At 39.2% G+C, this 12745-nt stretch overlaps 1 protein-coding gene across 3 annotated transcripts in view; it reads left to right on the forward strand.

Moving 5' to 3' along the window:
- The window catches only part of DOK7 (docking protein 7), a 59159-nt gene that overhangs the window by 31145 nt on the left and 15269 nt on the right, over positions 1 to 12745 (forward strand). For all 3 annotated transcript variants that reach the window (XM_032108920.1, XM_032108921.1, XM_032108922.1), the window contains one exon: positions 11282 to 11324. In XM_032108920.1, the coding sequence (XP_031964811.1) occupies positions 11282 to 11324 (43 nt within the window). The remainder of the gene's footprint in view (positions 1 to 11281; positions 11325 to 12745) is intronic.

Below are 12745 nucleotides of genomic sequence, written 5' to 3' on the forward strand. Positions count from 1 at the left end.
TCTATTGAATAGAAAATGGGTTATTACCTGTTCCATTGAACCTGCTCTGTGGTTTCATTATACTGAAACCAATTTGAGGAATGAATCACAGAAATATATTTATATGTTCAGAACTGAATGAATGTTTCCCATAGGCAAAGAAGGTAGTAAATGTGCATAAGCCATTCTGATACAAAAATGCCCACCAATTTTCAGGATGGACTGTTATATAAGTTCCTTGAGATTTTATAGATTGCTTTATTATGCAGAGTTCAGAATGCTTCTGCTGAAGTGCAAGGGAAATTGTCTAGAGGAGAAAGGAGAGGGAATTCTTTATAAGTCCATAAGGAAGATAAGACCGTCAAATTTACCTCTCATGCAATTGTACAGTTCTGACCAAAATGTCCCACTGAGCAGAAGCCTTGTGCAGACTTCAGTTCCTTTCCTCTGACACTTCTAGAAGCAAGGCCATTTAAATCAGTGTAGCTAAAGTGTTCACTTCATTAGAGATTTAGGTTGCACGTGAGTTAAAATAAATAAGATGGATTTTTGATATCTAAACCAGGCAGATTTCAAACCCTGTCCTGTAGTAGAAGAGTGGAATTGACTGCTCTGGACATCAGGTAACACAGAAAGAATCTGTGCTAAACTCTGGTGTTCTTGCTCTGCCTGGCTTAGTGTTGAATGCATTTGACAAACCTGCCCACTGTGCTATAAAGCTGGTTGTCTATAGCAGACAGACTCCTGGCAGGAGTTTGTGATGGCAAAGCGGTGTTTTGGGCACTGTCTCACTTTTTACAAAGAGAGGTAAGAAGCTTGAGATTTGGACTGATGCAGGAATTTTGTGCAAGGGTTTTATTGTGGCTCTGACCAGCTTACCTCACTTTGTGGTATCTGTATTTGCTTCCCAAGGCTGTTGTCAGGACTGATGGGATTGTGTTTCTACAGGACTTTGGATGTTGAAAATTCTATCCAAGTGCTAAAGATTATATTAAATGCAATGTTGTCCACATGGCAGTGAGAGAGACAGAAAGTTTGCCTTTTAAGAAACTGTGGACAGAAAGAAAGTCATTAGTGAGAGTTGCTAAAGGAGAAAATTAACCTGCCATGATGAAGCACCTGCTCCACAATTTTTGTTTTAGAATGGTGGCAAGTCTATCACTAATTTTTATAACTTCAACAAATAGTTGAAAGCCGCTTTCTTTTTAATGAAAGGCCACAAAGCAGTGGCACTGAATAAGTTATTTCAAGAGAATTTTTTATGTGTGTGAAATTGAGCTTGAAGAATGGTGTCTTTCAAGAACTGCAGTTACTGGACAGAAGTTATGAATGCATGAGCCTTTACACTCAGTTGATTCAGAAAGTCTGTGACTGAGGACATGGCAGCTGAAGATCAGTTCTTTCTAAGAATGGGATTAGCCTGAGGGCTTAGCAATTTTTTAGCATTTAGAAAGGAGCAAGATATCAAGAACATGCTTGAGGATATGCCTGAACTTCCAGCCAAGTTGTAACAACAGAGGGAGGAAAAACCCCATAACGGTACTATGTTTTCTTAATGTATTCTTTTCTAAAATCCTCATGAAGAGGCATATTACATAAAATCTAATTTTGCAAATTTTTTTGGATGCAATTTTTCTATTAGATCAAAAGCCATTTTGCCCAAACGGGGATTAGGTAAAACTCAGCTCTTCCCCAGTAAGAGACGTGAGAGCAGATGACTCTCACAGGGAACTTCTGAGCAGTGTTTTAGGTAGGCAATTGACCCAACTGAGTTCCCTTGGTTCTGGCTAAACTTAGCTTTGAAATTTAGGAACTCTCAGTAAGAACCAAGGTGACACAGTGAAGTGGCAAAGTTACTGCACCTGACCAACTGAGTAAATCCTTTTCAAAGTGTGAAAAAAGCTCTTTTTACCAGTTGCACACAAACTCTTCTGTTTCATTCCTAAATGACACTGCAGAGGGAAGGACTTCAGGGATGCCTTCTGGCCATCCCTGCTAACGTAACAACACTTTGTGCCTTGAAAATCTATCTTACTTTAGCCAGTAATTCAACTCGTAGGTGTAGGACAGAAGTGTAGGGAAAAATGTTATGTCAAGCTACTGTTGTTTTTCCATCCCCTGTGGTTCAGCTCCAGGGACATTTGATGCATCAATATAACAATACAAAATTTGTGTGTGTGTCTAGAAGTTAGACTGAGCTTCCTCAGGTGGGATGAGGATGTTAAGGTCAAAATAAGTGTGATTCCTATGATAAATGAAAGCCAGGATGGAGTGAGTGAATACCAGTCTTATATAGGACTTCTAGGCTGCAGCAAAATGCCTTTACTGCATGCCAGCTCTGCTTGTATGTATTCCTTGGAGTTATCTTTTGTGTCTTTCCATGTTTTTTTTCTGAAAGCCAGGTAAATGAAAGAAAGCAGACCTTGGGACTTTCTCTGCAGCAGTTCAATACCACGCAAGTCCAAAGTGTAGATGGAAAAGGGGCTTTAAAGTTGACTTTGTCCTCCTAAGTCTTGTCACATGAGGATATCAGGCTATTCGCAGGATAAAGTGCAGCAGCCAGCTGTCAGTCAACTAAAATGACTGTTTCAACAGCTGGGAATCAGGGGGACATGAACTCTGGTTGTGTTCCCTCTCCCCTAGCCACATCCTCTGCAGTAGTCTGGATTCTGTGGAATCCTCTGCTAATTCAATGCTGATTGGAAGCAATTTTGAATGTACTAGAAATTTGAGCCTGGAAAATATTAAGGAAATATAAACCTTTTCCAGATCTGGTTTAATAGAAGGACAGAGGAGTGCTAAGTGGGCTGTATCAGGGCTAGTAACTGTATACTTGAATCCCCTGTAGCACAAAGAAGACATTTCCAGATGAAGTTTGCCGATTCATCTCATTCCTTGAGACACAAAGTCAAGCAGAACACACATGCTATAGAGATAACTACTATAGGAGGCTTTGGAAAAAAACCTACAGATATAATTTTGCCTAATAATTTATAGCACTTGCTCTCTGATACAGAAGCAGCCTGGGAGCAGCCCCCATGCATAGTTAAGTAGCTGTATCCTTTGAAGCTGTGCAGCTTAATTATAGTTTCATTACTTTTGACAAACCATAATTTCAGTGATGGGCCAGGGATAAAGAAAAACACTTGTCTTAATTTTACTATTTTGAGCTTTTTCTCCCTTATTTGTCCTTCTACTTCCATCCATTTCTTTCTACTGATGATCACTGATTATATTGTTAATAATTTTTTTTTCCTGGAAGAAGTTGACTAACTATAGCTCTAAATGTGAGGTTGAAAAAGGAGGAAAATGAATGTGAAGATCATATTGCAAGGCTTTCATTTTTATTCTTCATAGGCCCATAATTAAGCCCACTCTAGTTCTCTCTCTGTGGAACAGGATGCACAGGTTATAACAAGGATTCTTTTCTCTGTGTCTTTATGTGGAATGGGCTGGAAGGAAGGAATCAAGTAACTAGTCTAATGTAAATTGGCATAGCTCCATCAGCTACAAAACAGGCACAAGTGTATTTTTAGCGCCAGCAGAAGCTAAGCTCACACTGTGGAACAACAGTGGGGAAGTGGAAGAAGGAAAAGACTTTTCTTAGGGCAGTCCCCAGGCGAATGTTTCAAAATGGTAATTAAAGCTTAACATAAACTTTCTCCATATCTAAGAACCCACAGAAGCAGGTTTAATTTGTCTCTAAGATCTGAGATTTCACTTTGCCAGCTTTTGAAATGTTTTCATTTGAGTCCTTCTCTATTTACTGTCTGTCACTTCAGCTGTAGGGTTGTAGTTGAACTCTATTTGCAAAATGGGAACCTTTTCTTCCTGAATAGCTGAATTGGATTTTAAATCTCGTTGAAAGCAGGAACTTGAGTAAAAGGGATTCTTCACGCACTTTTGTGTGTAAATTTTCCATAAATTGCTGCGTTGCTAAGCAGGAGGGCAAGACCACCTGAATCCCTTTGTGAGTACGTGTGCACGTTGGTCCATGTGTTAATAATGGTCCTTCTTGTTTATTTTCACTCTCCAAGCTTCCTGCTTCATAATACTTTTGTATTGACTTTGCCAATCTTGAAATGGGTTAATGCTTTGACTCAGAACTCTGTGGTTTCTATTGGGCTGTGCTGTTCTGAGAAGATGTATCTCAGTATTTCCCATTGGTCAAGTTTTCACAGGTATTTCTGCAGTACTGAGATGCTCTGTGGGGGCACAGTTAGTCTTGTGAACTTTAAAATGCAAAGGAACTGGATCATGTGAGGTGTTGAATCCCATCCGTTAGCACCTTGCCTCTCCTGTTTGTGTTATGTGCTGAGCAAGAAGAATGAGCTGAGAACCACACGCTGCTTATTTGCACAGCAGTCAAATCTGCTGTTTTTCATACCTGTTTGGGCCCATCTGAGCCTCACTTTCAGCGTTAGGGGAGTTTTGCTGGAGTCCCTGCCTTGTGCAATTTTCACTGAGTGCAGAATGAGTGGAAATTAACAGATCTATTGTACAAGGAAGCTCAGACTATCAAATGTGGGGAAACTGAGTGTATTCTAAATATCAAATGTTCTTGCAGAAGTGTAATGCTACCCCCTGTTGGAATTTGGGATATATGAAACATAAACCGGAATACATGGAATTGAAGCCTCTTTGACTTTGTGTACATTACTATGTTTCCATTGCACTTGACAAGACTTCAGAAGTGCCAGGCTCTCTAAAAACAAATATTATTTTTACAAAAAGAGGAAAGGTTTTTTCCCCTCCAGTTATCGGCACTGAATTAAATTTAAAATAATCTTTCATGTTAAAATACAGCTGCAGGCACAAAGGCCTGTCATTTTACTATATTTCTGTAAGGATACAAATGTATAACCTATTAATGTTTATTTTTATTGTTCATAAACATCTCTCTATAAAGGTCTTGCAACTTCTAACAGAGAAATGCAGCCTCTCTTTGCATGGCTAAAGCTACTGTGTTCACTGTGATTCAGCTGCAAGCTGAGGAAGAGCATTCGTGTTCACCTGTGGAAATGGGACTGGCTGAAGCAATGCTGTGGGTGCACTGCTGGACCTTCAACAGTCTGGAAAAATGAGTGTTTGAGCTCCAGTGCATGAGCAGTGCAGCGGGAGTTTCGGTCTGTTCCTTAGGAGAGGTGGCTTAACAGGAGCTGAGCTGAACAAGGCTCTGGGAAGGGAAAAGGGAATGTAATGTTTCTATAAAAACATCTCTAAGAACCTGACAACACTGTTTTGAATCAGAAAACCTGCTGTGTGTCTTAATGCTTTAACTAAATATTGTTCCTTTTCATAAAACTACAGAACATCATCTGCTACTATAAATCAGGACAGCTCAGCTGAGGAGTTGGGGGGAACAATGTAGATGATTCTAATTACATGGAAGAATTGGTTGTCTTTATTTTGGCCCATATGACATGCTGAACTTTAGATTATTTCACGGTATTTGCCTTCATTCTTAGATCTCACAGTTGGAGAGAAAGCATTTATCGTTTCTGAGCTGAGTGTGGTTTATTTTAATGGCAATTGTGTAAGGAGTCTTTGATGTCCTGAATGGCAAAATGATTATTATGGGATACTTGGTGAAAGATGAGGTAGCGAAGGCAGATGTTAATACACTGTATTATGTACATAGCATCAATTCACAGGTGTAATTGTTCAGGGTTTTGTGCTCTGAAATCAGGAGAGGCTGTGACCCCGTTGTTAAGTTTGAGGAATATATCCTGTGACATTTGCATATGGTGTTTTTATTTTTCATGAAGAATCGTTTTTAGTTCCTGTCTTCTAACTCCTCCACCATTCTGGCTGTGTTTATCAAATACATTGGATTAAAATTGGTTTCAGAGGCAATTTGCTATGTCTGGCTTAGCCATTTCCTCTGGCTGGTGAAATTCTTCAGCCTAGTCCTGGCTCCTGCTGGGAAAAGTCCTCCTGTATCATGAACCAGGAGTGAAGTGTTCTCAGTACTTCAGTGTCTTTGTCCTGTGACGTCTGTTCAGAAGTGTAGATGAGCTCATCTCTTCAGCAATATTCATAATCATTAGTGTCCATCTTTCCATTTGAGTTTCTTATACAGCTCTCCCTAGAGGGTTTGCTGCTGCAGTCTCTCTCTCTGCATACTGTCACTATATTTATCCCTACAAAATCTCTGTGAAATAATGAAGTACTTCTTCCTGTACAGAAACCAGTGCTTCTGAATTTTACCTGTGATTAAGCAGGTGAGACCCTCAAATTCACAAAAGTACTCAATAATTTTGTTTGATCTGGAGCCATCATACCAATCTTTGAGGAACCATAAGAAAATCAAACCTTATGAAATTAGTAAGAAATGGTAAGACAAACCCAAAACCTCAGTCTCATGGAGGTGGCAGAGTGTCTTTATTGTATTTATATAAGTTGTAGTTTTGGGCATGTCTCTGTAATCACAAGCTGTCTAGCTGATATTGGTGTTAGGACAGTTTAGGAGGGTTTGGTGTTGTGCGCTTTCAGACTTTGTTATCAACTTGGAGTGAGTATTATTGCTTTTGGCCAGCTGTACATTCTCATGACTTATATTTTGTCTAGCAAGGCTGTAAGCTTGGCTTGTAGCAATGCCTGGAGACAGACACAAACATCACTGATGTGTTTACACCAGGTATTTCATATGCCTTGGATGGTATTGCACAGCTGTTTCCTCTAGAGTTGTCTGAAAACTTCTGTGCATAATGACATATTTGTGTGATGTTAAAAGGATGTTGTTTAGGTTGAAAAGTTAAGCTTCTCACTGTTAAGGAATTGACAGATTTACAGTTGCTCATGCCATCTTGATTGTACCCACACGTGTCCCTCTCGTGCAGTGAATAAGACAGATGTCCCATGGAAAAACTGGTATGTGACCATGTAATTGCGTTATAGTCCAGCTGTTCAGCACATTCCTAGCGTGACTGTCCAGTGTGTAGTAGTCCTAGGTCAGGTTTTGAAAAGCAAAAGACAAGAGCAAATCATGTGCCTTGTTGCTGTGTCAGCTTCCCCATGGGCTCATATACTGTCAGTAGCGGAGCTTGAAATTTGACCCTTCAGTGTTGCAACTGAGACTCCACCATTGGAATTTCTGCTGTCTGGTGGATGGGTCCAGGTACTGGCTTTCGTGGTAGGGAACTCAGCCAGCTTTTCTTTCTCTCCCATAAATGGATAGCTTCAGAATATGCTAAAGGCAAGTTGTGTCATTTTTGGAGGCAATGATCACATTCTGGTACCCATGGTTGTATTCTGGGTTGTGTGACAAGCGGCTCCCGGCTGCAGGCAGCTGGGAAGCCCAGAGCAAGAAGCAGGAGACACCTTTCAATAGAAACATATAAGAATTGCAACTGCAGAGGCCTCTGTAGAAAACTTGAGAGAGAGAAGATGGCAATACAAATCTAGACTAGAATTAAACAATATTTTTGGTTGTTTCTCACGTCTTGTTTTTTAAAAAAGGGCTGTAACTTGTAGATGAGTGGAACTTGATTATCCCACAGGTTTTAAGGGGTGTATTTTAATGTGGCACAGCCCATGGCTTGCCAGTGCCACTGTCTCATAAAATAGCTGATGTTTGGGCTTGGCTGAGCAAGTGGAGGTGTTTCTGAACTGACTGCAGCAATCTTTCTGTAGGGCGGCAGTTGGCTTGCAACAGATGAAGCTGAGTAATTGGGAGTTTGGGGCTGAAATTGGAGCCCTGCACCTGAAGCATGCTATGGGCAGGAGTTTGTTTCATTTGGAGTTGTTAGGAAGGATCATAGAGTTTAATAATTTTGTATCTTTTGTTCTCAACCTGATCAATTGCTGGGCAAGATGAAACAGCCCATCAAGGCAGATGACCTTTAAAGGTTGCTGCATGTGCCTGTATTTGTTGACCTTTCCTGGGAACTTTGTCTTTCTTGTGGCAGCCTAAGCATTCAGGTTTTCAACTTTACTGTGTTTTAGAATAATAGAATATAAGTCATAGTGTTTAATCCTTACAAGGAAAGTACTTTAACTGTCAGTTTCATTAGGGACTGGTTTCTTTTTGCTGAAATATCTGAGCTTTGCAGAACTTTGGACACGATCAATACTTTTTCTCTTCCATTTTCTAAAAGCACTTTAAACTTTTCTTTGTGATGCTGATTTCAAAATCTTCATTCAGTATTTCTCATTGAGTCCTTTGCACCTTTGTGAAGTTTCTGACAGTTCAAGTTTATTGTCACAAGCTATATTATGTGATTGTAATCTGCTGCATCCCTCTACACACAAACTATGTGAGGCAGTCAGAGGGTTGTGATGACGTGCCACCAGCTACACACAGCAGGCAGGAGTGTTTGTTCATTGTTGGAGAAGTCTGCTTCACAGTTTCTGATTTTCAGGGACTCAGGGATTTTGAGTCATGATTTTCATGGTTTTCTCTTGATAAACTGGATATTTTGTGTAGCCTTGTTACTACATAATAGCTTTGAAATGAAGGGAGAGGAGAAAAAACAATCTAGATCATCTCCTCTGCGAAAATTAAGCATTTGACCAATGTTGCAATCAAGCCTCTGTTTATGAGTGCATTTTTGGTATGTGCAGAATAAAAATCTCACAATGCAAATATTTGCTTCTATTACTGTCAGGTACAAAGTCCTGTTTTATAGTAAGAAAGATCTGGGAGCCTCTCATTTATGTTGAGCCTTTCTTTTTCCAGCCTGAGGACTCAGACTGGGGCAAAACTTCCTATTTGTGACTAAAGCAAAAGAGACCTAAAAAGCATAGAATGTTTTGTGCTGGAAGGGACCTTTAAAGGTCACCTAGTTTAACCCTTCTGCAGTGAGTAGGGACACTTTCCACTAGGTCAGGTTGCTCAGAGCCCCACACAGCCCAGTCTTGAATGTTTTCAGGGATGTGGGATCCACATCTTCTCTGGGTGACCTATGCCAGTGTTTCACCACTCTCATAGTAAAAAATTAATTCCTTGTATCTGGTCTAAACCTACCCACCTTTATTTTAAAACCATAATCCTTTGTCCTATCACAACAGGGTCTGGTAAAAAGTCTGTCCCCATCTTCCTTATAATGCCCTTTAAGTATTGAAGGGCTGCTTTAAGGTCTCCCTGGAGCCTGCTCTTCTCCAAGCTGAACAACCCCAATTCTCTCAGCTTTTCCTCAAAGGAGAGGTGCTCCAGCCCTCCTATCATTTTGTGTCCATCCTCTGGACCTGCTCCAAGAGGTTCATCTTTCCTGTGCTGAGGACTCTAACTCTCAGTAGGCGCAGAATAATGGAGCTATAAAAAGCTGCCAAACTTAGATAAGCTGAAAGAAAAGCTTTATTTCTAAAGATACACAAAGGGAATTACATAAGCTGTGGCTGATGAAGTGTGTCTGAAATGTTGACACAGTTATCAGGTGACTGGCATTTCATTCCTCTTGGCAGTGATGATGGAGCCCTGCTCAGCATTAAAACCTACAGAAACTAGTCTGCTTTTTCTTGGAAGTGTAGTTTCCTCCTTTTTAGGAAGCAAAATAGGAAACAAAAATATTTTGGCTCTGTGAAAATGCTTGGTTTATATTGAACAGCTATCCATCATAGCCAGTAACAGGAGGAACTAGTTTTAAGACAGTATTTTTCTTTTTTTTCCCGTCCACCTGACTTGCAAGATTCTGGCTCCTTTTTATGCCAAGGAGGTGGGCTTGCAAAGCTGTTCTGGTGCTTTTTGTCACTATGAATCTGGCAAAACTTCTTCTACAGCCTGGAAACTGGGAAGTACAGTATCTTTGCTCTTTGCTGTGGAGCTTATATTACATGACCTGGACTTTTTGGGCTGATCTTGGGCCCAAAGACTAAAACTCCCATAAGCAGCGCCAGAACAGGATGATGTATGTAATAACTGGAAAATTCTATAGAGAAAGGTGGGCCTGTTGCTCTTCATATGGGACTGTATTTTTAACTGTTGATTTTTTTTCTTTTAATGAGAACTGGTGTGATCAATCATATATTTCATGAAATATAAAGAGAATGAAAATTTGAATAAAATAAAATGAATCTTTAAAAAAAAAAGGTGAGAGAAAGGCAAAGATATTCCAAATATACACAGAAGAGGGAAAAGAAAATCCCATTTTGATTGTGAAAAGGATTATGTGCCTTGCTGGTTATTTGTGCACACAGAAATGAATGCCAGGCTTAGGTTCTTTTTAGCTCTTTAGGGCAACCGAGCTAATCTGTGAATAATGACCCAGCATATCAAACCAGTGGCTTCTCCTAACATCTATCATTGAACTCTACCCAAGGTATTTGAAAGCAGAACATAAAAAATGAATGTCATCTGGCTGCTGTCAGATCACTACCAGAGCTAAAATAGCCCTGGCCATGCAGCTCATGATGTGTGATACACGAGTGGTGCATATCCGCTTACTGTGGGTGTTGCAGTGGTGGGGTGGTTGGAGCCACGTGCATCACAGACCCCAGTATTCAGCTCTGGGCCACAGATAAAAGATTATAAGTTAGAAGAATATTTAACTTATATTTATAAGTAATACTATGAGACATGCAGGCCTTAAATAATCACACTGTGGGTTTTTGTCTGAGTATCATAGCAGGCGTAACAAAAGCATATGATTTGAGTGAGGTCACTTACCCCTTTTCTCCTTTGATGTAATCACAGGGTAGGTTGAGATATGTGTTATGCTCTGGGTTTGAAAACCATGCACTTACATTTGTACATTATGCCATAATAATTTTAAAAGTTTCTCCTACAGGCAAAACCATGTTTTGCTGTGTTTTGTAGAATTATAAAAGGTCGCTTTTAAGACTGTTCTCTCCTGTGCTTTCTGTTGAGTTGCCTTTGCAGTTGCCACTGCTAGTGAAGTCTCTGCCTTAGATGATTGCGGCAGGAGGCCTCAGAGTTGCAGAAATAATGGAATATGATGTACTGAAATGGAAATTAGGACAATCTTAATGACTGAAAAAAATCACTTAATAACAAAAGACTGGTTTTGTTTTTGTTATTATCTCAGCCTCATTTTTTTTCTCTAGTTAAAGCTGATTCTTGTAGTTTTTTGTTGTCTTTCCTATAATTTCGATGATACCTTAACAATGTCCTACATTTGATATAATTTCACACATCAAACTCCCATTTGCATTTTTCATCTTTGTAATGTATAATCTAATATTTTCTGAAATGCTGTGGGATGTTTTTTCTCTTTGAAAAATGAAATCTTGGCCATGTTTCTGCTTTCTTCCCCTCCCTTCTACTTTTACATACTTCCTATATTTTTTCAAGTTTCTACTTCTTGTAAAGATTTTTCATTCTAAAATTTTCTGTTTTCTTTAGGGAACAGCAATATTACAGTCTGGAGTCTTACCAGCTATATCAGGTAGGAGCCATTTAGTTTTTTTTTTTTTTTATTTAAGGATGACGTTTAAGTCCCAAGTTGTGATGAGAGAAACAGAAGATTTAAGGAAGCAGAACTAAATACTACATTGAGAGGTGTCCTGTTTGGGGTTGTTTTGCTGCTGCAGTTCATGTCTGGCAATTATAAAATACATTTTAATCTATAGAAACTTTGGTTGCAAAGATTAATATATTTGTTTTTCCCTTTCTTTTGTTAATCTGAAGAGGTTCAAAGTTGTCAGACCCTTTATGAAGCTGTTTAGTGCTTTTTCTACTTACATATTCGAAGAAAACTAGAAATTGTTCTTTTTTGGCTGTATTAGCACCAAAGGCAAACTTGATTTTTATGTTCAGTGTGTATGGCCAGTTTCCTAAATAACACAAACCCTCAGGAATGAATCTTTACCAGAAGCAACTTGGAGATGCTTCTCTCCTGTCAGTGAAACTATTGATTGACCAACAAAATCACTGATGAGAGGACACTGAGTATCTGGCCTGGAAAGATTACTTAGGCAAAGGCACCTTTGCATTGTAAACCTTCCTATCAGTAGAATGTGTTGGTCACCTGAGTTCCCTGTCTAATGAAGCCAAACTCGTCTGGGACCTTTGAATTATCATTTTGCTTCAAAGAAAACATTTCATAAGTGTTTGGTTTTGTGCACTCCATCTTAGATCTTGGAGAGATCTATGCAAAGAATTTGGTTAGTATTTTAAATGCCTTTGTGTTCCTTAAATAGTTTACCTGATAATTCACCAGATCCATTAAATTTCATAGGTTGCCCAACTCAAATAGACATAGAACAGCTCTTTGTGCTGTTTTTTATTACTTTTAAAAACTTTGGCAAATATGTAAAGCAGTGTAGTTATGGATACTTGTGTGAACAAATCCAGTAAGGCACTCAGGATCAGGAGGTGTCTCTGGAGAAGGTTAAAAGTAACTTTATTCACTAGTCTGTCTTAGCAGGAGAAAATCCAGAAGCATTTAGCAGAGCTTGTTGCTAGTTATTCCACTCAAGTCAATGGAATTACTCTTGACTTATAGAGGTGTAAGTAGACGCCCAGATTGGATCATTAATTTTATCTTTCCCTCTGGTACTCAAGTTTCTAGTCCTTCACTCAAACCAAGGAAAGCAGAACACTTACAATTAAAGTGTGTGTAAATACAGGGAAACTTGGGTCTGTAGCTGCATGTGGTGGGCAGAATGTTATTTTTGTATTAATTTCAGTGTCAAGCTAATTGTGAATGCAAACACTATGTGACAAAAAAATCTCAGACTACTCATGCATATGAGAGAGTTAGTTATTTTGATAAAAACTATCATGGAGCAAATTGGAAATGCAGAAATACAGGACAGATTTTTATATTAGCAGAAAGAGAAGATACAAGACTGAAGAAACTTGAGC

Source organism: Corvus moneduloides, chromosome 5 (genome assembly GCF_009650955.1).
Source record: "Corvus moneduloides isolate bCorMon1 chromosome 5, bCorMon1.pri, whole genome shotgun sequence".
Lineage (NCBI taxonomy): Eukaryota > Metazoa > Chordata > Aves > Passeriformes > Corvidae > Corvus > Corvus moneduloides.